Below are 26,231 nucleotides of genomic sequence, written 5' to 3' on the forward strand. Positions count from 1 at the left end.
CTAATTCAAAATAATATTTCCTTAAATATTATTGTTCTAAATAAAGGCAGCTATTTGAACACCATTGATAATTAGTCATTCTGAAGGTTGGTTTTATTCAGCAAATCATCCTTTAGACTATAATTTAATTAAAACAATGTTTTATCTGATGTTGCATTGTGAATGGTTGTTTGAAGGTATACCAATTATTGCTTAAGTTAATTCCAAGACTAACTTAACTTCATTTCCAGATCATAATCATTGGTTCTCAAACATAAATAATATTGAATAGTAATGTTGTATCACTTTATTGGTCATGGTTTTTAACCATTTTTGATTCACTTGTTTGTATTGTATATACAGGTCCTTCTCAAAATATTAGCATATTGTGATAAAGTTCATTATTTTCCATAATGTCATGATGAAAATTTAACATTCATATATTTTAGATTTATTGCACACTAACTGAAATATTTCAGGTCTTTTATTGTCTTAATACGGATGATTTTGGCATACAGCTCATGAAAACCCAAAATTTCTATCTCACATAATTAGCATATTTCATCCGACCAATAAAATAAAAGTGTTTTTAATACAAAAAACGTCAACCTTCAAATAATCATGTACAGTTATGCACTCAATACTTGGTCGGGAATCCTTTTGCAGAAATGACTGCTTCAATGCGGCGTGGCATGGAGGCAATCAGCCTGTGGCACTGCTGAGGTCTTATGGAGGCCCAGGATGCTTCGATAGCGGCCTTTAGCTCATCCAGAGTGTTGGGTCTTGAGTCTCTCAACGTTCTCTTCACAATATCCCACAGATTCTCTATGGGGTTCAGGTCAGGAGGGTTGGCAGGCCAATTGAACTCAGTGATACCATGGTCAGTAAACCATTTACCAGTGGTTTTGGTACTGTGAGCAGGTGCCAGGTCGTGCTGAAAAATGAAATCTTCATCTCCATAAAGCTTTTCAGCAGATGGAAGCATGAAGTGCTCCAAAATCTCCTGATAGCTAGCTGCATTGACCCTGCCCTTGATAAAACACAGTGGACCAACACCAGCAGCTGACACGGCACCCCAGACCATCACTGACTGTGGGTACTTGACACTGGACTTCTGGCATTTTGGCATTTCCTTCTCCCCAGTCTTTCTCCAGACTCTGGCACCTTGATTTCCGAATGACATGCAGAATTTGCTTTCATCCGTAAAAAGTACTTTGGACCACTGAGCAACAGTCCAGTGCTGCTTGTCTGTAGCCCAGGTCAGGCGCTTCTGCTGCTGTTTCTGGTTCAAAAGTGGCTTGACCTGGGGAATGCGGCACCTGTAGCCCATTTCCTGCACACGCCTGTGCACGGTGGCTCTGGATGTTTCTACTCCAGACTCAGTCCACTGCTTCCGCAGGTCCCCCAAGGTCTGGAATTGGCCCATCTCCACAATCTTCCTCAGGGTCCGGTCACCTCTTCTCGTTGTGCAACGTTTCTGCCACACTTTTTCCTTCCCACAGACTTCCCACTGAGGTGCCTTGATACAGCACTCTGGGAACAGCCTATTCGTTCAGAAATTTCTTTCTATGTCTTACCCTCTTGCTTGAGGGTGTCAATAGTGGCCTTCTGGACAGCAATAAGGTCGGCAGTCTTACCCATGATTGGGGTTTTGAGTGATGAACCAGGCTGGGAGTTTTAAAGGCCTCAGGAATCTTTTGCAAGTGTTTAGAGTTAACTCGTTGATTCAGATGATTAGGTTCATAGCTTGTTTAGAGACCCTTTTAATTATATGCTAATTTTGTGAGATAGGAATTTTGGGTTTTCATGAGCTGTATGCCAAAATCATCCGTATTAAGACAATAAAAGACCTGAAATATTTCAGTAAGTGTGCAATGAACCTAAAATATATGAATGTTAAATTTTCATCATGACATTATGGAAAATAATGACCTTTATCACAATATGCTAATATTTTGAGAAGGACCTGTAGTCTTCCTTATTCTTTCATTTTGCTTGGTAGTTTTGTTGGATTGTTCTAGTATAGTAAAGCAAAAGTTGATTGAAATATGTTTAACTTTGAGTTGACTTATGTTTGTTAATAAATTCTTGTATTTTAAGACATTGTTTGACTTTATTCCCTACTAACAGGTCTGTCAGAGCAGGAATTCCTACTGGTTATGTAAATAAATAAATAACATAAATAATTATGTCAGGCAATAAAATGCTAATTAATTACTCAAAAATCACACAATGTGATTTTCTGGATTTTTGTTTTAGATTCTGTCACTGTTGAAGAGTATCTATGATAAAAATTAAAGACTTCTACATGGTTTGCAAGTGGGAATACCTCCAAAATCGGCAGTGTATACAATAATTTTCTCCCCATTGCAGAAGGGAGGGTGCAGAAAATCTTTGTTGGTTAGTCAAAACACACAGACACTGCTTTACTTTACACGGAGAGGGAGGATGAGAGGCGGAAACAGTGGGCTTAAAGTCCACCCACACTTGTTACACCAAGTGAGTCCTTGCACAGGCTCAGACAAAAACCAGAGGAGTTTCAGCCTTTGGAGACACAGCAGTGTTCTTTGTAACACATGGAATATTAGACCAGCAGCTCATCTGTGTTGTTCAGCTCAGGAAATCATTGTAAGTATTGTCTGTTGGAGCTACTCTGTGTCTGGCACTGCTGTTTATCATGTGCTAGTATTTCCTTTGCTGCCACTGAGGCTAGAGAAGCTCTATGTGGCATCACTTAGACAAGGATGGCTGTCATAAAGAAGTTTACTGCTTTTTTTTGTTCTTGTTTCCTTGGAAAAAGCTCTTCAAGGATGTAGTGACCCAGTAAATCTTTTTTTGCCTTTACTCACAGAGTTTATAACAATATAAATGTCCATCAGTTGACTTTTCCACTATTAGCAGTGATATTATTTAGCTTAGTTGGACGTTTATTAAAGATAATCCAACGATGAAAATGTAAGCATTGTTCCATTTTTCTTTGTGCAAGTGTAGATTTACATTCTATATAATAGGCAATATAGGCATATATGATGTTTCACATTATTCCAAAGCTGTGATTTGTAGGTCAGTTTTAGCTGTTAGAATCTGTTTCTGCATGTGTTTCAAACACAAACAAGTATGTTAAGTCAAGTTGGCAGCATTGGACAATAAAGCTTTTAAGTTCAGTCTCAGTGGGACAAGGTTAACTAGTGACTGATTTACACTTTCCACACCTGTATAACACTGTTGAAATGTGTGCTTTACCATACCTGTCTCAATCAATCATTGATACGAACACCCTCATACAAACATGTCATCTGTCTCCAGTTCATCCTCACTAACCCTACTGTGGCTCATTAAAATGTTGGCTGGACTGATATGAATCCCTCATGTCACAGATGTGTATTTTAGTTCAGTAATGCTGCAGATATGTGGGGCCTGTTTTCATACCTGTTTGCTGTATTTGTTTTATTTTATTGTGCTGTCAAAGAATAAAATGATGTTTCGATGTCTGTGTACAACTTTATAGGATTATGGCACAGAATAAGTTTAAAGCCTGGTCCATTCGAACAAGGGTAATTTCCCTTTTTATTTTTAAAAGAAAATGTTATCCACAGAACGCCACAGGTTTAGAAACAGCTTCTCCTGACATCCTAAAGCAAATGGCTGTGCTGCAATCTCTGTTAGCCCGAGATTTGGTTTCAGCTGTTTAATTTTTATTTTCCCTCTCTGCTATTACAGGGTTATTGCAAAACAAAGGAATGTTCTTACATTGCAACTCTGCCGATAAAAAATGTAAATGACCGATTTTATGAAACTTAAAGGTTTCCTTTAAGTTTCTACATCAGCCAGATCCCACATAGGCGCAGCAACTTGTCTGGTCCCCATTTCTTCACTAATGCAGTACCATATACCAAGGTATCTTTCTATTTTGAGCCACAAAGCTAAGTGGTACAAGTTGTTTCATCATTTTTCAAAGTACTTGTATTGTTAGCTCGTGTTTGCATAGACCAAGGTACTGTAACCAGCAGCTCTGGAGCCAAAGTAGCCTCTTCATAACTTTGGCTAAAATGATAAAAAAGAATTGCATCAAATATTTTTTAGATCTATTTATCTTGCCATTAGGTTGAAAACAGTTTTTTTCATAATTTTCCACAAAATCAACATCCCATAGAAAAAAAAAATTATATATTTCCTTTTTTTTTGCAAAAGTTGTCTGTATTTTAAAACCTAAACACAGAAAATAAAATGTTGGTTCTTTAAAAGTAACATGATTCCTATATATATATACATATATATATATATATATATATATATATCCCCTCCTTGAACCGCCACCTTAACGTGGTGGAGGGGTTTGAGTGCTCAAATGATCCTAGAGGCTATGTTGTCATAACGAACACCATGTTCAAACATAAGGGTGTCCATCAGTGCACTTGGCACCAGGACACCCTAGGCAGGAGGTCGATGATCGACTTTGTTGTCGTATCATCAGACCTTCGGCCGCATGTTTTGGACACTAGGGTGAAGAGAGGGGCTGAGCTGTCCACTGATCATCACCTGGTGGTGAGTTGGAACCGCTGGAGGAGGAGAAAGCCAGACAGACTTGGCAGGCCCAAGCTCATAGTGAGGATCTGCTGGGAACGCCTGGTGGAGCCCTCGGCCAGGGATGTATTCAACTCCCACCTCCGGGAGAGCTTCGACCAGATCCCGGGGGATGTTGGAGACATAGAGTCCGAGTGGACCATGTTCTCCGCATCTATTGTCAATGCTGCTGCCCGTAACTGCGGCCGTAAGGTCTGCGGTGCCTGTCGTGGTGGCAATCCCAGAACCCGGTGGTGGACACCGGCAGTAAGGGATGCTGTTAAGCTGAAGAAGGAGTCCTATCGGATGTGGTTAGCTTGTGGGACTCCTGAGGCGGCTGACGGGTACCGTGAGGCCAAACGTGCTGCGGCCCGGGCTGTGGCAGAGGCAAAAACTAGGGCTTGGGAAGAGTTTGGTGAGGCCATGGAGAAGGACTACCGGTTGGCCTCGAAGCGATTCTGGCAAACCGTCCGGCGCCTCAGGAGGGGGAAGCAGTGCTTCGCCAACACTGTTTATAGTGGGGGCGGGAGACTGCTGACCTCGACTGAGGACATTATCGGGCGGTGGAAGGAGTACTTCGAGGATCTCCTCAATCCTGCCATCATGCATTTTGTGGTGGAAACAGAGGCTGGTTGGACTCTTTCATCACCCAGGCTGAAGTCACCGAGGTGGTTAAAAAGGTGGCAAGGCTTCGGGGGTGGATGAGATCCGCCCTGAGTACCTCAAGTCTCTGGATGTTGTAGTGCTGTCATGGTTGACACGCCTCTTCAACATTGCGTGGCGGTCGGGGACAGTGCCTCTGGACTGGCAGACTGGGGTGGTGGTCCCCCTTTATAAGAAGGGGGACCGGAAGGTGTATTCCAACTACAGGGGGATCACACTCCTCAGCCTCCCTGGTAAGGCCTATGCCAGGGTATTGGAGAGGAGAGTCTGCCCGATAGTCGAACCTCGGCTTCAGGAGGAGCAGTGTGGTTTTCGTCCCGGCCGTGGAACACTGGACCAGCTCTATACCCTCTACAGGGTGCTCGAGGGTTCATGGGAGTTTGCCCAACCGGTTCACATGTGTTTTGTGGACCTGGAGAAGGCATTCGACTGTGTCCCTCGTGATGCCCTGTGGGGGGTGCTCCAGGAGTTGGAATCGGGGGCCCTTTATTAGGGGCCATCTGGTCCCTGTACGAGCGGAGCAGGAGTTTGGTCCGCATTGCTGGCACTAAGTCGGACCTGCCCTTTGTCACCGGTCCTGTTCATAACTTTTATGGACAGGATTTCTAGACGCAGCCAAGGGCCGGATGGGGTCTGGTTTGGGGACCAGTGGATTTCGTCTCTTATTTTTGCGGATGACGTGGTCCTGCTGGCCCCCTCTAGCCAAGACCTACAGCATGCGTTGTGGCGGTTCGCAGCCGAGTGTGAAGAGGCTGGGATGAGGATCAGCTCCTCCAAGTCCGAGGCCATGGTACTCGACCGTAAAAGGGTGGCTTGTCCTCTTCAGGTTGGAGGGGAGTTCCTGCCTCAAGTGGAGGAGTTTAAGTATTTCGGGGTCTTGTTCACGAGTGAGGGAAGAATAGAGCGGGAGATCGACAGACGGATTGGTGCGGCTGCCACAGTAATGGGGGCGCTGTGCCGGTCCGTTGTGGTGAAGAGAGAGCTGAGCCGAAAAGCAAAGCTCTCAATTTACCGGTCGGTCTACGTTCCTACCCTCACCTATGGCCATGAACTTTGGGTCATGACCGAAAGAACGAGATCCCGGATACAAGCGGCTGAAATGAGCTTCCTCCGTAGGGTGGCCAGGCACTCCGTTAGAGATAGGGTGAGGAGCTCGGCCATCCAGGAGGGGCTCGGAGTAGAGCCGCTGCTCCTCCACATCGAGAGGAGCCAGTTGTGGTGGCTCTGGCATCTATACCGGATGCCTCCTGGACGCCTTCCTTGGGAGGTGTTCCAGGCACGTCCCACCAGGAGGAGGCCCAGGGGACGGCCCAGGACACGCTGGAGGGACTATGTCTCTCGGCTGGCCTGGGAACACCTTGGGCTCCCCCTGGAGGAACTGGAGGAGGTGTCTGGAGAGAGGGACGTCTGGACGTCTCTGCTGAGTCTGCTGCCCCCGCGACCCGGTCCCGGATAAGCGGAAGAGGACGAGTATATATATATATATATATCAGTCAGTCAGTCATTTTCTACCGCTTATTCCATAGTGGGTCGCAGGGGAGCTGGTGCCTATCTCCAGCAGTCTATGGGTGAGAGGCAGGGTACACCCTGGACAGATCGCCAGTCCATCGCAGGGCAAATATATATATATATATATATATATATATATATACATACATACACACAGTACAGACCAAATGTGTGGACGCACCTTCTCATTCAAAGAGTTGTCTTTATTTTCATGACTATGAATATTGTAGCTTCACACTGGAGGCATCAAAACTATGAATTAACACATGTGGAATTATATACTGAACAATAAAGTGTGAAACAACTGAAAATATGTCTTATATTCTAGGTTCTTCAAAGTAGCCACCTTTTGCTTTGATTACTGCTCCGCACACTCTTGGCATTCTGTTGATGAGCTTCAAGAGGTAGTCACCTGAAATGGTTTTCACTTCACAGGTGTGCCCTGTCAGGTTTAATAAGTGGGATTTCAAGCCTTATAAATGGGGTTGGGACCATCAGTTGTGTTGTGCAGGAGGTAGATACAGTAAACATCTGATAGTCCTACTGAATAGACTGTTAGAATTTGTATTATAGCAAGAAAAAAGTAAAGAAAATCGAGTGGCCATCATTACTTTAAGAAATGAAGGTCAGTCAGTCCGAACAATTGGGAAAACTTTGAAAGTGTCCCCAAGTGCAGTCGCAAAAACCATTAAGCGCTACAAACAAACTGGCTCACATGAGGACGGCCCCAGGAAAGAAGGACCAGGAGTCACCTCTGCTGTGGACGATAAGTTCATCCAAGTCACCAGCCTCAGAAATCGCAGGTCAATGCCACACAGAGTTCTAGCAGTTCTAGCAGCAGGCACATCTCTAGAACAACTGCTAAGAGGAGACGGTGTGAATCAGGCCTTCATGGTAAAATAGCTGCTAGGAAACCACTGCTGAGGACTGGCAACAAGCAGAAGAGACTTGTTCGGGCTAAAGAACACAAGGAATGGACATTAGACCAGTGGAAATCTGTGCTTTGGTCTGATGAGTCCAAGTTTGAGATCTTTGGTTCCAACCACCATGTCTTTGTGCGGTGCAGAAGAGGTGAACGGATGGACTCTACATGCCTGGTTCCCACCGTGAAGCATGGAGAAGGAGGTGTGATGGTGTGGGAGTGCTTTGCTGGTGACACTGTTGGGGATTTATTCAAAATTGAAGGCATACTGAACCAGCATGGCTACCACAGCATCTTGTAGCGGCATGCTTTTCCATCCGGTTTGCATTTAGTTGGACCATCATTTATTTTTCAACAGGACAATGACCCCAAACACACCTCCAGGCTGTGTAAGGGCTATTTGACCAAGAAGGAGAGTGATGGGGTGCTGCGCCAGATGACCTGGCCTCCACAGTCACCGGACCTGAACCCAATCGAGATGGTTTGGGTGAGCTGGACCGCAGAGTGAAGGCAAAAGGGCCAACAAGTGCTAAGCATCTCTGGGAACTCCATCAAGACTGTTGGAAAACCATTTCAGGTGACTACCTCTTGAAGTTCATCAACAGAATGCCAAGAGTGTGTGGAGCAGTAATCAAAGCAAATGGTGGCTACTTTGAAGAACCTAGAATATAAGACATATTTTCAGTTGTTTCACACTTTTTTGTTCAGTATATAATTCCACATGTGTTAATTCATAGATATGATGCGTTCAGTGGAAATCTACAATATTCATAATCATGAAAATAAAGAGAACTGCAAACTTTAAATGAGACTTTTTATGGATATCTTTGAGAAATGGCTTTCTTCTTGCGCCTCTTCCATAAAGGCCAGATTTGTGGAGTGTACGACTGATTGTTGTCCTATGGACAGACTCTCCCACCTCAGCTGTAGATCTCTGCAGTTCATCCAGAGTGATCATGGGCCTCTAGGCTGCATCTCTGATCAGTCTTCTCCTTGTTCGAGATGAAGGTTTAGAGGGACGGCCGGGTCTTGGTAGATTTGCAGTGGTCTGACACTCCTTCCATTTCAATATGATTGCTTGCACAGTGCTCCTTGGGATGTTTAAAGCTTGGGAAATCTTTTTGTATCCAAATTCGGCTTTAAACTTCTCCACAACAGACCTGCCTGATGTGTTCCTTGGTCTTCATGATGCTCTCTGTGCTTTGAACAGAACCCTGAGACTATCACAGAGCAGCTGCATTTATACGGAGACTTGATTACACACAGGTGGATTCTATTTATCATCATCATCAGTCATTTGGGACAACATTGGATCATTCAGAGATCCTCACTGAACTTCTGGAGTGTGTTTGCTGCACTGAAAGTGAAGGGGCCAAATAATATTGCACGCCCCACTTTTCAGTTTTTTATTTCTTAAACAAGTTTGACACATCCAATGAATTTCATTCCACTTCACCATTGTGTCCCACTTGTTGATTCTTAACAAAAAAATTTAATTTTATATGTTTATGTTTGAAGCCTGAAATGTGGCAAGAGGTTGACCAGTTCAAGGGGGACGAGTACTTTCGCAAGGCACTGTATATGTAGATGTTGTGGGAGACTTCTTTTGAGGATTAGGTGGAGAAATTGGTCTATCACAGACACATATGTATATTTCAGTCAGTTTTTAATTTATATGGTTCTTGCCCCCACACAAACGTAAAGATCTCAGTTATTTAACTAAAGATGATTAACAACAAAGAGACTTGGTTTCTATTTTAATTATGACTTATTTTATTTTGGTTGTATTACTATTTCTGCTGCAGAGCAAGAGAAATTATTTTGTGTAGTTAATCAAGAGGTGATTGAGGCAAAAATGACATGAATTTTTAAAAATGTAGTTTATGTTTAGACATTTTGTTTATTTGTTAACTATATTTTTAGATATTATTTGCCATCTGCATTATTTGTGTTCTTGAAGGAAGCAGGTATACAGGTCCTTCTCAAAATATTAGCATATCGTGATAAAGTTCATTATTTTCCATAATGTCATGATGAAAATTTAACATTCATATATTTTAGATTCATTGTACACTAACTGAAATATTTCAGGTCTTTTATTGTCTTAATACAGATGATTTTGGCATACAGCTTATGAAAACCCAAAATTCCTATCTCACAAAATTAGCATATCATTAAAAGGGTCTCTAAACGAGCTATGAACCTAATCATCTGAATCAACGAGTTAACTCTAAACACCTGCAAAAGATTCCTGAGGCCTTTAAAACTCCCAGCCTGGTTCTTCACTCAAAACCCCAATCATGGGTAAGACTGCCGACCTTATTGCTGTCCAGAAGGCCACTATTGACACCCTCAAGCAAGAGGGTAAGACACAGAAAGAAATTTCTGAACGAATAGGCTGTTCCCAGAGTGCTGTATCAAGGCACCTCAGTGGGAAGTCTGTGGGAAGGAAAAAGTGTGGCATAAAACGCTGCACAACGAGAAGAGGTGACCGGACCCTGAGGAAGATTGTGGAGAAGGGCCGATTCCAGACCTTGGGGGACCTGCGGAAGCAGTGGACTGAGTCTGGAGTAGAAACATGCAGAGCCACCGTGCACAGGCGTGTGCAGGAAATGGGCTACAGGTGCCGCATTCCCCAGGTCAAGCCACTTTTGAACCAGAAACAGCGGCAGAAGCGCCTGACCTGGGCTACAGAGAAGCAGCACTGGACTGTTGCAGTGGTCCAAAGTACTTTTTTCGGATGAATTCAAATTCTGCATGTCATTCGGAAATCAAGGTGCCAGAGTCTGGAGGAAAACTGGGGAGAAGGAAATGCCAAAATGCCAGAAGTCCAGTGTCAAGTACCCACAGTCAGTGATGGTCTGGGGTGCCGTGTCAGCTACTGGTGTTGGTCCACTGTGTTTTATCAAGGGCAGGGTCAATGCAGCTAGCTATCAGGAGATTTTGGAGCACTTCATGCTTCCATCTGCTGAAAAGCTTTATGGAGATGAAGATTTCATTATTCAGCACGACCTGGCACCTGCTCACAGTGCCAAAACCACTGGTTAATGGTTTACTGACCATGGTATCACTGTGCTCAATTGGCCTGCCAACTCTCCTGACCTGAACCCCATAGAGAATCTGTGGGATATTGTGAAGAGAACATCGAGAGACTCAAGACCCAACACTCTGGATGAGCTAAAGGCTGCTATCGAAGCATCCTGGGCCTCCATAAGACCTCAGCAGTGCCACAGGCTGATTGCCTCCATGCCGCATTGAAGCAGTCATTTCTGCAAAAGGATTCCCGACCAAGTATTGAGTGCATAACTGTACATGATTATTTTGAAGGTTGAGGTTTTTTGTATTAAAAACACTTTTCTTTTATTGGTCGGATGAAATATGCTAATTTTGTGAGATAGGAATTTTGGGTTTTCATTAGCTGTATGCCAAAATTATCCGTATTAAGACAATAAAAGACCTGAAATATTTCAGTTAGTGTGCAATGAATCTAAAATATATGAATGTTAAATTTTCATCATGACATTATGGAAAATAATGAACTTTATTACAATATGCTAATATTTTGAGAAGGACCTATATATATATATATATATATATATATATATAGCATTGATTGCACATTGCACCAGTAAGAGCAGAGTGTGAAGGTTCAATTAGCAGGGTAAGAGCACAGTTTTGGTCAAAATATTGAAATGCACACAAAATTATGGGTGACATACCAGAGTTCAAAAGAGGACAAATTGTTCTTGCTGGCACATCTGTGACCAAGACAGCAAGTCTTTGTGATGTATCAAGAGCCACGGTATCCAGGGTAATGTCAGCATACCACCAAGAAGGATGAACCACATCCAACAGGTTTAACTGTGGACGCAAGAGGAAGCTGTCTGAAAGGGATGTTCGGGTGCTAACCCAGATTGTATCCAAAAAACATAAAACCACGGGCACCCGAATCACGGCAGAATTAAATATGCACCTCAACTCTCCTGTTTCCACCAGAACTGTCCGTTGGGAGCTCCACAGGGTCAATATACATCGCCGGGCTGCTACAGGTCCTTCTCAAAATATTAGCATATTGTGATAAAGTTCATTATTTTCCATAATGTAATGATGAAAATTTAACATTCATATATTTTAGATTCATTGCACACTAACTGAAATATTTCATGTCTTTAATTATCTTAATACGGATGATTTTGGCATACAGCTCATGAAAACCCAAAATTCCTATCTCACAAAATTAGCATATTTCATCCGACCAATAAAAGAAAAGTGTTTTTAATACAAAAAACGTCAACCTTCAAATAATCATGTACAGTTATGCACTCAATACTTGGTCGGGAATCCTTTGGCAGAAATGACTGCTTCAATACGGCGTGGCATGGAGGCAATCAGCCTGTGGCACTGATGGGGTCTTATGGAGGCCCGGGATGCTTCGATAGCGGACTTTAGCTCATCCAGAGTGTTGGGTCTTGAGTCTCTCAACGTTCTCTTCACAATATCCCACAGATTCTCTATGGGGTTCAGGTCAGGAGAGTTGGCAGGCCAATTGAGCACAGTGATACCATGGTCAGTAAACCATTTACCAGTGGTTTTGGCACTGTGAGCAGGTGCCAGGTCGTGCTGAAAAATGAAATCTTCATCTCCATAAAGCTTTTCAGCAGATGGAAGCATGAAGTGCTCCAAAATCTCCTGATAGCTAGTTGCATTGACCCTGCCCTTGATAAAACACAGTGGACCAACACCAGCAGCTGACACGGCACCCCAGACCATCACTGACTGTGGGTACTTGACACTGGACTTCTGGCATTTTGGCATTTCCTTCTCCCCAGTCTTCCTCCAGACTCTGGCACCTTGATTTCTGAATGACATGCAGAATTTGCTTTCATCCAAAAAAAGTACTTTGGACCACTGAGCAACAGTCCAGTGCTGCTTCTCTGTAGCCCAGGTCAGGCGCTTCTGCCGCTGTTTCTGGTTCAAAAGTGGCTTGACCTGGGGAATGCGGCACCTGTAGCCCATTTCCTGCACACGCCTGTGCACCGTGGCTCTGGATGTTTCTACTCCAGACTCAGTCCACTGCTTCCGCAGGTCCCCCAAGGTCTGGAATCGGCCCTTCTCCACAATCTTCCTCAGGGTCCGGTCACCTCTTCTCGTTGTGCAGCGTTTTCTGCCACACTTTTTCCTTCCCACAGACTTCCCACTGAGGTGCCTTGATACAGCACTCTGGGAACAGCCTATTCATTCAGAAATTTCTTTCTGTGTCTTACCCTCTTGCTTGAGGGTGTCAATAGTGGCCTTCTGGACAGCAGTCAGGTCAGCAGTCTTACCCATGATTGGGGTTTTGAGTGATGAACCAGGCTGGGAGTTTTAAAGGCCTCAAGAATCTTTTGCAGGTGTTTAGAGTTAACTCATTGATTCAGATGATTAGGTTCATAGCTCGTTTAGAGACCCTTTTAATGATATGCTAATTTTGTGAGATAGGAATTTTGGGTTTTCATGAGCTGTATGCTAAAATCATCCGTATTAAGACAATAAAAGACCTGAAATATTTCAGTTAGTGTGCAATGAATCTAAAATATATGAATGTTAAATTTTCATCATTACATTATGGAAAATAATGAACTTTATCACAATATGCTAATATTTTGAGAAGGACCTGTATAGCCAAAGCTTTGGTCACTAATGCCAATGCCAAATGTCGGTTTCAATGGTGCAAGGAGCGCAAATCTGTTTTCACCTTTACTGTTTTCCCCACATCCGGGAGAGTTACGGTGTGGAGAAGCCCCAAAGAAGCATACCACCCAGACTGTTGCATGCCCAGAGAGAAGCATGGGGGTGGATCAGTGATGGTTTGGGGTGCCGTATCATGGCATTCCCTTGGCCCAATACTTGTGCTAGATGGGCCAAGGACTACCGAACCATTCTTGAGGACCATGTGCATCCAATGGTTCAAACATTGTATCCTGAAGGCGGTGCCGTGTATCAGGATGACAATGCACCAATACACACAGCAAGACTGGTGAAAGATTTGTTTGATGAACATGAAAGTGAAGTTGAACATCTCCCATGGCCTGCACAGTCACCAGATCTAAATATTATTGAGCCACTTTGAGGTGTTTTGGAGGAGCGAGCCAGGAAACATTTTCCTCCACCAGTATCACGTAGTGACCTGGCCACTATCCTGCAAGAAGAATGGCTTAAAATCCCTCTGACCACTGTGCAGGACTTGTATATGTCATTCCCAAGACGAATTGACGCTGTATTGGCAGCAAAAGGAGGCCCTACACCATACTAATAAATTATTATGGTCTAAAACCAGGTGTTTCAGTTTCATTGTCCAACCCCTATATATGTGTGTATATCCTGAGATTCCTTGTGAGACCATATGCTGGTGCGGTTGGCCCTGGGTTCCTCCTAATGCAGGAATATGCTAGACCTCATGTGGCTGGAGTGTGTCAGCAGTTCCTGCAAAATAGAGACAATGAAGCTATGGACTGGCCCGCCCGTTCCCCAGACCTGAATCCGATTGAGCACATCTGGGACATCATGTCTCACTCCATCCACCAACGTCACGTTGCACCACAGACTGTCCAGGAGTTGGCGGATGCTTTAGTCCAGGTCTGAGAGGAGACCCCTCAGGAGACCATCCGCCGTCTCATCAGGAGCATGCCCAGGCGTTGTAGGGAGGTCATACAGGCACGTGGAGGCCACACACAATACTGAGCCTCATTTTGACTTGTTTTAAGGACATTACATCAAAGTTGGATCAGCCTGTATTGCGTTTTTCCACTTTAATTTTGTGTGTGACTCCAAATCCAGGCCTCCATTGGTTGATAAATTTGATTGATGATTTTTGTGGGATTTTGTTGTCAGCACATTCAGCTTTGTACAGAACAAAGTATTCAATGAGAATATTTCATTCATTCAGATCTAGGATGTGTATTTTGAGTGTTCCCTTTATTTTTTTGAGCGGTGTATATTTAATTCTAAGTTGTCTTTTTTTCAAAAGTAATGTAAGATTCTGTCTAAATTTGTTTTATTTAGGTTGCAGACTCTTAGCATAGACCCTCACTGGTCTGCAATATATTACAGGTTGCAGTTAAGCCACACATTTATTTCATCACAATTATTGTCAGTTACAATGTGTGCAATATCACAATCACAAATGACTGCTGTTACACAATATTTGGTAGGCTGTTTTTTTGTTAGATGCCATGCTTTTAATCGCTGCATGTAAATTATATATTTGGCCAGTTGGATGGACTTTGACCGCCTTTTAAGCCAGCACCAGATATACTGCACAGTTAGTCACAGAAGAAGTTCTATGTCTAGGAGAGAGACAGGGTTAAACGCTAAAAGACAGGGCCAAGTGTCTTATTATCTGTAGAGGTGAGCATTAAGTTAAAGTTCACTGCTAAAATAACAGCAAATAATGCAAAATTGGAGAGTAGTATGAGAATGTAGCAGAGAGTGAAAGGGGTCATTATGTCCTCCAGCAGCCTAAGCCTATAGCAGCATAATTACAGAGATAGCTCAGGATAACCTAAGCCCCTCTAAGTATAAGCATTATCAAAAAGGAAAGTTTTAAGCCTAGACTTAAAAGCAGACAGGGTGTCTGCCTCACTGACTAAAACTGGGAGTTGGTTACACAGGAAAGGAGCCTGACAACCAAAATATCTGCCTCCCATTGTACTTTTAGAGGTTCTAGGAACCACCAGTAAACCTGCAGTCTGAGAATAAGGTGCTCTGTTAGGAATATATGGAACAAGCACTTCTCTGATGTAATCATTAGGGATCTTTGAGAAAGAGAATTTAAAATTCTATTCTGGATTTAACAGGAAGCCAGTAGAAATAAGCTAAAATAGGAGAAATAAGATTGCTCCTTTTTTTCAGCAGAACTGTTGCTGCAGCATTTTGCATCAGCTGGAGGCTGCATTCACTTCCTCAACAATATCACAGTTTCAAGTGTTCCTGATGGCTTGCAATCCTAGTGTGCAGTTAATCAACAGCGCATTTTATTACCTAATGTGGGAATGAAACGGAACTCTGAAGCAACAGAGTCTTTTCTGTTATCCTGCTTTTAGGTACAACCACTTCAATGTCAAAGTTCTTCCACTAACCTGAGCTGTGGTTCAAACCTAAAAATACTGGCTGGAGTGGATTGTCGCAATCTCTAAACAACATTTTAGTTTCCCTGGTCCACAATACTCTTGACAAAATAATGACATTAAGTAACACAGTTTAATGCCAACATATGGATGTGAAAGATGGAGTAGGTCAAATGTTTTGCTATAGAACTTTTCAAAAGACTTTCTTTGTATCCAGACATTAGGCATGGGGTAACAGAGGCTGTGTTTGTGTATGAATGTGTCTTAGAATGGAAGTAATACATCTTCTGCTTTTGTCTTGCAGGTTTCTGGGACAGTAAGTTGTACAGGAAAGCAGCATCAGTGTCACTGCCAAAGACAGCAGGTCAGCACTGTGCTTCCTCAACCCCCTCTTTCTAAAGGTTTATCAGCCAGATGGTGGCAACCAGATCAGCTCTGCTAAAACTGCAGCAAAAACGTGAAGGATGAGGCCAACAGTATAACCCTCAGCCACTGGAGAAAGAAAGGCTCATGTTTTGAAAGGCTTCAGACCACATTGACAAGAACTTAGTCTAACCACAAACCCATGTAGTAAAGGACAAACATGCAGCAACCAGGCATTGAATGTCTGTAATTCCCCTCCTCGTCTTGCCAAACACCACCGTGTGCTGTTTGACAGCAAAGCATGCCAGAAAAAATCGCATGGATTAACATTCCCAAGGAGGAAGAGGAGAAGAGCAGCAATCTCCTTTCACACATTGGCTCCTCGCTGAGCATCACCTCATCGTCCTCGCCTCCCAAGAGATTTAGCATCAGCTCCCCCATATCCATTCCCCAGCAAACCCTGCCCTTCCATCGAACCAAAGCATTACCATTTTCCAATCATAAGGATGCCCATCTGGCACTGGAAAGACAGGCGATCGAAAAGGCCATTCTCACGTCCAAATTGTCAAAGCAAAAGGCAGTTCACTTGATGTGCCGGGACTCCTGTAGTTCTTCAGAGCCTTTCATGTTGACTAGAAGCAAGCTTGCAGATGTAACACCTGGACTAGAATTAGCTCAAGAGGATTGTAGTAGGGGAGGCCAACGACTAAGTGACATGAGCCTTTCCACGGATTCCTCAGACTCCCTGGATTACTTCCAGGACTCTGCCTTTTTCATTCCTCCTCTGCATGACCCCAGCCCCCCCACTATCGCTGACTTCAACACACATCTCCCTCTCTCCCTCCCACCATCCCACTTACATTGCAGCGGCACAGATATAGCTGATGACGTTGATGATGATGAAGATGAGGACTCTGACTATGGCGTTGGCCTCGAGAATGAGCAAGATGTAACCATGCTGCCACCTGGAGGCTACCCAAAGCGGCGCCCTAGTGGCAGTGCTTTGGTCCTGCAAAAAGCCCTGCAAGGAAAATTTTGGAAGATGAGTGGTGTTTTTAACTCCCTGCTGACACCAGAGAAGATGGCGATCCGCAAGGTGCTGGAAATGTCCAAGGATAAGAACTCGTACTTTGGCTCCCTGGTGCATGAATATCTCAGCTACGTGGGGGAGTGTGCTGGTGGCCAGGCTTGTCATGGTCAAAGCTTGGGACTCGAGTTGCTTCAGACCATCCGCCAGTTTATCACTCAAATGAAGAGCTATCTACAACAAAGCTCTGAGATGAAGCCACTGATTGAGAGCCTCATTCCTGAGGATCAGATTGGTAAGGTTGTAATAAAATGGTTCCTCCTTCTTTACCTCTGTTTCTGTCTTGCTCAAATAGTTTTCAAGTTAAGCAAGAAGTTAAATGTTATAACTTGGATAAAGCATTCAGTGTTGGAAATACAGTATTTGATACACTGCCGATTTTGCAGGTTTTCCCACTTGCAAATCATGTAGAAGTCTTTAATTTTTATCATAAGTTCTCTTCAACTGTGAATGACGGAATCTAAAACTAAAATTCGGAATATCACATTGTGTGACTTTTAGGTAATGATTTTACATTTTATGGCATGACATAAGTATTTGATACATCAGAAAAACAAAACATAATATTTGGAACAGAAACTTTTGTTTGCAATACATCAGATGTTTCCTGTAGTTCTTGACCAGGTTTGTACACAGCAGGGATTTTGGACCATTCCTCCATACAGATCTTCTTCAGAGCCTTCAGGTTTCGGGGCTGTTGCTTGGCAATATGGACTTTCAGCTCCCTCCAATGATTTTCGATTGGATTCAATTCAATTAAATTCAGTTTTATTTATATAGCGCCAATTCACAACACATGTTGTCTCAAGGCACTTCACAACAGTCAGGTACATACATTCCAATTAATCCTAACAATTGAACAGTGCAGTCGGAGTTAGCTTTTTATTCAAATTGGATAAAAAGTTTTTCTATCTAAGGAAACCCAGCAGATTGCATCCAGTCAGTGACTTGCAGCATTCCCTCCTCCCGGATGAGCATGTAGAGACAGTGGACAGTCACTGGCGTTGACTTTGCAGCAATCCCTCATACTGAGCATGTATGTAGCGACAGCAGAGAGGAAAAACTCCCTTTTAACAGGAAGAAACCTCCAGCAGAACCAGGCTCAGTGTGAGCGGCCATCTGCCATGACCGACTGGGGTTTTGAGAGAACAGAGCAGAGACACAGAAAGAACACAGAAGCACTGATCCAGAAGTACTTTCTATGGGAAGGAAAAGTAAATGTTAATGAATGTAGCTCCTTTAGTCGTTTCACCTAGAAAGAAAGAACAGATTAACTCTGAGACAGTTTTCAAGGTTAGAGTCTGAAAGAGAGCACATATAATTAGTTACAGTAAAAGCTCAGTCAATTTCCATGTCTAGGAGAGAGAAAGGGTTAAACACTAAAAGACAGGGCTATGTGGATCATCGGTAGAGGGTGAGCATTAAATTGTTGCCAGCAGAAGCTCGGACAATTCCCCTCTCCAGAAATGTGTCACAGGCAGACACAGAGCCAGGCCAGGTGTAGCTTCTAGGAAGAGAAAAGAGAGAACAAGGTTAAAAGCTGAAATAACAGCAAACAATGCAAAATTGGAGAGTAGTGTGAGAATGTAGCGAAGAGGGTGAAAGTGGTCGTTATGTCCTCCAGCAGCCTAAGCCTATAGCAGCATAACTACACAGATAGTTTCAGTTCAGATTATTTAGTTAAACGGCGCTTATTTACAACAATGTTCAGGTCTGGAGACTGGCTAGTTTACTCCAGAACCTTGGGATGCTTCTTACGGAAACACTCCTTAGTTGTGCTGGCTGTGTGCTTTGGGTTGATGTCATGCTGGAAGATCCAGCCATAACCCATCTTCAATGCCCTGACTGAGGGAGGAGGTTGCTGGCATACATGGCCCAATCCATCCTCCCCTCAATATGGTGCAGTTGTCCTGTCCCCTTTGCAGAAAAGCATCCCCAAAGAAAGATGTTTCCATCTCCATGCTTGATGGTAGGGATGGTGTTCTTGGGGTTGTACTCATCCTTCTTCCACCAAACACGGTGAGTGGAGTTTAGACCAAAAAGCTCTAGTTTCGTCTCATCAGACCACATAACCTTCTCCCATTCCTCCTCTGGATCAACCAGACTGTCATGGGCAAATTTCAGGCATGACTGGACATGCACTGGATTGAGCAGGGGGACCTTGCATGCTCTGCAGGATTTTAATCCATGGTGGTGTAGTGTGTTACTAATGGTCTTCTTTGAGACTGTGGTCCCAGGTCTCTTCAATGAGTGTGTGAACAGGTGTCTTTTATACAGATAACGAGTTCAAACAGGTACAGTTAATAAAGGTAATGAGTGAGAACAGGGGGGCTTCATTAACAGGCCTGTGAAAGCTGAAATTCTTACTGGTTGTTAGGTGAACAAATACTTATGTCATGCAATAAATGCTAATTAATTACTTAATCACACAATGTGAATTTCTGGATTTTTGTTTTAGATTCCGTCAATCACAGTTGAAGAGGACATATGATAAAAAGACTTCTACATGCTTTGCAAGTGGGAAAATCGGAAAAATCAGTAGTGTATCAAATACTTGTTCTCCCCACTGTATAATGTGGTCCTCTTCTGCTTACATTTCCACAGTTTAAGCCTTATGACCTCATTGACATCATCTCATGTCATTTTGTGTCATCTTATGTCAATGAGGATGCTGGAGTCGTTTTTTTGTGTGCTTGTAAATAATTGGGTGATGTCGTTGGGAAGGGTGAATGATAGATCAATGGAGAAATCACATTATTTTGGAAACACTTGGAAACTGAGATGTGTCTTTCATCATGTTGGTATGCAGCTTGCCTGTTTTCTGAGTGCTTTTGTTTTTCTGCAGCAGTGTTTACTTCTTGGAAAAGTTGCCCAGTGTTTTAATGCAGCAGTCTCAAAGAGCTGCTTCTGTTCGGCTCAAAGACCGGCTGGCCCAGATGCATCTGGATGGCACACAGTGCCAAGTTGTGCAATTTCGTACGTCTGACAGCAGCTCTTCTGTAGCAGCTGTCCAATCAGAGGCAGAGGATTAGAGGCAGGCCCCTGCAGTGCTCTGGGGGCGCTCTGTTTCTGCTCTCATAACCTCTTCTGATAAAATATGAAATGAAAGAGGGATGTGATCCTTATAAAAAATAATGAAACTTTGTGGTTCTGTGGTGTGTACCAAAGAACAGTCTATATCTGTTAGAAGATAGATGCTTACTTCTTCCTGTGTCCTTGTCACAGTCCTTTAGTGGGACTGTAGATGTAAGCGACATGGAGCTACTAAAAACAACCTTCTGAATCATGAGTTTTTCTCAACAGGTCCCACTGTGGTGTGTCAGTGCTTCAAAATGAGTCAACCCAAACCCAGATCAGAGGACTAACATCTAGTAGCTCTATAAAGACAGCAGCTGATCAGGCGTTTATTTACAAATACTAAGCACGGCTCTGTCATTAGTGAAGAAGGTAATTAAAATGGTTTCACACACATATTCAGCTGTAACAGATGTCAGATGTCTGGCGTTCCTCTCACCCCACAAGAAGGTCTTTGGTGCAAGATCTGATTGGTCATGATCTTCCTAGTCATACCAAAGCTCTGAACCTTGCTTCAAACAAGTAAAATCCACAGGAATTATGTTTTTTAAACCTCTTGCCTCTTTCTTTTAGACTGAATCAGCTCACCTATGGGGTTAGCTAAGTGCATGTAAAGAGAAGCACAAATCCACTGACTTAGCACTGTCCTGTGATGGTCTCTTTTACCAGAGGTAACCAGAAGTCAGCCCTGTAGCTGATGATGTGGGTAGTAAACTGGTGTATCTCTCCATAGCATCATCAGGATTGATCCATTTTCCTGTGGTCCTATTGCAGAACAACATGACTCTTTACTGTCAGCCATCCATTGGTGTGGTCTAGGTTGGGTTAGCAGAACCCTTTTGGTTCCAATGAGGTGATTTTAATATGCCCCACATGCTTTTTACATGTTTACATGTTGTCCTCTGTAGCTAATGACCCTGTGGCTCAGTAGGAAGAGTAGTCGTCTTGCAATCGGTTGTTGGTTCAATTCCAGCTTCCTCCCGTCACCTGGGCAAGGCACTTAGAATCAAGTTGCCTAATGATCTGTGTATCGATGTATGAATGTGTGATCATTAATGAGTTTGACTGGGTGAATGTGGCTCTAGTGTAAAGCGCTTTGAGGGGTCTGTATGACTGGAAAACGCTATATAAGTTCAGTCCATTTACCATTTTACTCACTGTTCTACTTACTGCCGGAGTCTTCTGCAGCTGCCTAGAATTCTACAAGTCTACTCACAATGCCACCACCTACACCCTGTTGCTCTTTCTAGACATCCCAGTTCATTTCATGTCCTCTCCTTACCATCGGCGGTCTGCATGTGGTGAAGCATCCCAATTGATCCATTCTTCCTGGGTACCTAATTTTGATTGTCAGTGAGTTGGGACTTGGCCAATGTAACGATATTAGAATGTGAAGAATCAGAATGTGTTGATGGTCTGGCAAAAAACAGAGATCATGACAAATGTTTGATAAATTCCGTTGTACAAATGATCAGACCATTTTGCTTTGAAAAACCCAAAGCATCAGTCTGTTATCTTTCTGCAGGCATATTACCACACATATATTGAGAGCGTTTAGCAGGTCACACTTTGAGCACAGAAAAATTCCAAACCCACTGAGGCATGAACTCAATTCCACCTCTGAAGATTCGATGTGATGCTTGGCACAACCCACTGGCGGTGATGTTTGGCACAACCGATTGGTTGGAAGTAGGGGCTTCAAGGGCTTAAGGTTTGTCCATTTAGTCTAAAATACCAGCGGAAGTCAAATCCACGGCTCAAACTTTTTCTTTTGTCACTCAAGCTGTTGTTTTCTTGCTGAACTAGGCGACTGCAATTAAGACAGAAAAATGTGTTTTTGCTCTGCAACTATATCTAGGAAAATGGTTCTGTTGAAAGTCAAAGGACCTAATGCAGAATGTTGACCAAAAATGTAAAAAAAAAGGGCTTCCGGTTTGGCTAATAGCGGAGTAGACAGCAAGCTGGAAGAGCTCTGTTGAAATCCTTGCAAAGCAGCAGACAGCTTTATATCCCGTAGCTGATGAAATGGGCAAACCAGCAAAAAAATAAAATAAAATAAACACCAATGCACCTGAGGAACCGGATGAAGCAGAAAACTCCCAAGGAACCCAGACAAGTCAACCCTCAAGAGCCGCTAGCAACCCTAGGGCTCCGCTAATGCGGGCGGACATGGAGGCGATGTTGCGGGGCTTGGAGGAAAGGATTCTTTTAAAGCTGTCAGCACAGTCCTCGGTTGACAGGGCTTTACTCGAACAATATGATACGACAATCCAGCTGCTCGAAACATCATCGGAGCTTGAAACCACCTGCAACAAGCTAATGATAGATAACAAGATGCTAAGGCTAAAAGCAGACGACCTGGAGAATAGATCCAGACTCAATAACATTTGCATAACAGGCTTACCTGAGAAAATTAAAGGTTCTCAACCCACTGCCTTTCTTACCAAGTGCCGGGAGCTCCGCACCAGTGTATGGCTAGAATCCATCATTTCCAGAACAAAGAGCTAATCCTCAAACTTGCACTGGTGGTGGTTCACCTCACCTACCGCAGGGCAGAGATCCACATCTTCCCAGACTATAGTCCCGAGGTCTCCAAAAAGAGGGCGCCGTTCCCTGAAGTCAATTCGCAGCTTAAGAGTGCAGGCTTCCTATACAGGAAGTTCTTCCCCGCCAGGTTCCAGATCATGGACCAAGCTGGGCAAAGTTCCTCTTTCCTCACTGCAGAAGATGGTAAATCCTTCCTGGCAAACATAAACTTTTGCCTTCGTCCTTTCTCGTCCTCTTCCTCTCCTGCCGCCTTGATGAGACTCTTGTGACTGAATCCCGGTGAGCCATGACCCGCCTCGTGCTTCTCTTTGCCTTAAGATGGCTTGCCCCGTATTCATTTCATAAATAGCTATTACCTGGCCGTTTTGGTGCTTTTCCCAAAGTGCCTGATTTAATTTGTTTGTGTACTTGCTTGTTCGGCTTTACTTTGTTAGAATTTTGCTCCTCTCCAAAGCCCTAATGGCTTCAATGGGACTGTGGGTATATTTCTGCATTTCTAAATTTTATATGCTGTAGCTGATTACTATTTACATCATACACACTTAAGTTTATAAACAGAGCTCATAAGAAGTGTGCTTTTCTGTAGGATTTAGGTTTTAGAAAGCTTCTTTTGGTTTTTTTTTTTTAGTATGATTCCACATTTATTTACCTTTTCAGATCAACTTAAAGTAAATATTGCTTTCTTTGTGGAAACTCACCTAAATCAGGCCCAGACCAGGCTACCCAAGAGAGGAGGGCAATCAGAACCAGAAAGAAACCTCTATCAGAACCAGTTCCAAGAAGCATCCAAACCTGGAACAAATCTCCACCGGAACTGGACCCAAACGCCATCAGAATCAGTTAGGGACCCTCCACCAGAAGCAGGTCCAAATCACCTTCAGAACCAGGAGGAACCTTCTATCAGAACCAGGTCCAAATTCCTCCAGAACCTGGCAAAAAGCTCCATCAGTACCAGGAAAAAAATCTCCATCAGAACCAGGTACAAACTCCATCAGAGCCAAGGAGAAACATCCATCATAACCAGGTACAGACTTCCAACAGAACCAGATACAGATCTCCATCAGAGCCAGATCCAAACTATCAGAACCAGGAACAAACCTCTATAAGAACTGGGTCAAAACTCCATCAGAACCTGACAAAAAACTCCATCAGAACCAGAAACAAATCTTTTTAAGAACCTCCTACAAATTTTCATCAGAATCAGGTATAAACCTCTATCAGATCAAGGTACCAACTCTATCAGAACCAGGCAGAAACCTTAATCAAAATCAGGTCCCAACTCCACCAGAACCTGGTAAAAATCTCCATAAGAACCTTGAACAAATATACACTAGACTTATGATGATAAGACCATCTTCATAGTTCCAAGGGGAGCATCAAAACAGCGACCATTTGATGCCAGCTACTTAAACAGGTTCTACTGCTGTTCCAACACCTGAACAGAAATAGCAGAAACAGCAAAGAAAAACTGTCATCTGATCTGTTTAAGCAGGAAGACTATTAGCTATAAAACAGATTAACAATGTAAAGTTACCTCAAAACTACTTGTTGAAAGAGTTGTTGAAATGCAAGAACTGACAAAAACTTTATAAAAAGCAGGAAAGAGCTGCCATAGATGAGCTGAAAAAGCATAGACTAAAGCAAAAATATAGCCTAAAAAGTTGAAGTCAGTGCTAAATTACATAAAACAATGGGAGAAATTTCAGAAAAAAATGAACTAACAACAAATACGCTGAACACAAAAACAAACAGGAAATTGCCTAAAAAATGCAAAAGTGTTCTGTAGCTAAGAGAGGAGAAAGAGAAGCTACAATCCTAACGTTAGCATATTGGCTATCACTAGCATGAAGGCTGATATTAATTTAACCCATCTACCATGCAAAAAGCAATGTATAGGCTAAAATTAGCTAAAATGCTAATGCTTACTACTGCGTATATTCAAAAGTTTATGAAATTGCTGTTTAAAATTATTCACTCTTCAGCATTCACACAATAATAATAATAATAAACTAGAACATTTCTGAAGAAATTTAGACGGGGCCTGCCTCTTGGTGCGTGCTTCTCGGACCAGAGCCGACGGTTGGGGGCTGAGGTACGGAACCAAAGCAACAGAACGGTGTGCATCATGATTGCGGGTAGAAGATTAAGATGTCTATCTAGACCTGTTCTTGTTTCACCAGTAATCATGCGTCCTTGCATTGCTTTGGCAGTTGCAAATAAATAAAGAGTCCAGTTTAGAAATATGTAGTAATAGGTGTCACCAGGCAATGGCATGGGAGTCTGGCCACTCACTGTTCTCCCTTCATTGCTATGTCAGGCCCCAACTAAGGAATGTTGAGACTTTTATTTTGTAAATATCTGTGAGTTTATTTTGAAAGGATAAAGTAGATCCATTTCCATCACAGAGTCCCAGCAATAGTGTTAAGACCAATGCTGCAATTATCGCTGTGTGAAATATGAATACGTTTATTTTTTAGGGTATGTCTAGGTGTTGTTTTGAAACTCCAGTATAGTTGTCCTTTTAGGTCTGGCGTACTTCCACTAGATATAAAGAACCTGCTTCCTCCTCTAAAATCATTGTGTATGCTATTATCAGCTTAAAAAATCAATACAAACTATGGAACACTGAGGCTTTTATTTTGAAAGTTTCAGTAAGCCTTATTTCAAAGGACCAGCATAGTCCCATTTACAACACTGGGTGAACTCCAACAGTAGTGTAATGCCCAGTCCTGCAATGATATATAGTTTAAAATGTAAAGACTTTTATTTTGTAGAGCATGCTTTGTCTTATTTTGAAAATCGAGCCTGGTTGCATTAGCTATATAGAACCTGCTTGCTATTCTAAAATCATTGTGTATGCTATTATCAGTTTAAAATATCATTAGTAACTATGGAAGGTTGATGTTCACTGTAAAAAGAGGCTTTTATTTTATAGAGCATGTTTTGTCTTATTTTGAAAATCTACCAGGGTTGTCCTTTCAAGTCTGGGATATTTCCATTGGTCATATGGAACCTGCCTGCTCGGCTGAAATAATTGTTTATGCTATTAGATTTAAAAAAAATAATTTGTAAATATGGAAGGTTGATGTTCAGTGTAAAAAGAGGCTTTTATTTTGTAGCGTATTTGTAGGTCTTATTTTGAAAGTCTAGTTTGGTTGTCAGCTATGACTGACTTATTGTGATCACTCATTGAAGCTTCTGGCCTGAGCTCAGCCTCAGGGCCACTATCTGTCAGAGGTTACTTAAGTTCACTGGCATCTGTGTTCTGTTCCTATGGTAATTAATGAGGGCCCAACAACTGCTGTTTCTCACTCGCAGCACCACACTTTGTGTCTCATCATGGCCTGGCTTTATAACATGGTGGCACATGCTCCCGAACTACTGCCCATAACTTGGAAACCGTAAGGGCTATCGACGT

The 26,231-nt window shown here is 42.9% G+C and overlaps 1 protein-coding gene across 2 annotated transcripts in view; it reads left to right on the top strand.

The window, feature by feature from the left end:
- The first annotated feature begins 2,401 nt into the window (after positions 1–2,401).
- Positions 2,402–26,231, top strand: part of LOC124859234 (ras and Rab interactor 2-like) — a 35,619-nt gene continuing 11,789 nt past the window's right edge. Inside the window, exons 1-2 of one of the 2 annotated variants that reach the window (XM_047351894.1) lie at positions 2,402–2,607; positions 16,046–17,426. In XM_047351894.1, coding sequence (XP_047207850.1) covers positions 16,406–17,426 — 1,021 coding nt within the window. In that variant the 5' untranslated portion in view covers positions 2,402–2,607; positions 16,046–16,405. The remainder of the gene's footprint in view (positions 2,608–16,045; positions 17,427–26,231) is intronic. The other variant, XM_047351893.1, reaches the window with a different exon arrangement.

The sequence above is a fragment of the Girardinichthys multiradiatus genome, chromosome 22 (assembly GCF_021462225.1).
Source record: "Girardinichthys multiradiatus isolate DD_20200921_A chromosome 22, DD_fGirMul_XY1, whole genome shotgun sequence".
Classification (NCBI taxonomy): domain Eukaryota; kingdom Metazoa; phylum Chordata; class Actinopteri; order Cyprinodontiformes; family Goodeidae; genus Girardinichthys; species Girardinichthys multiradiatus.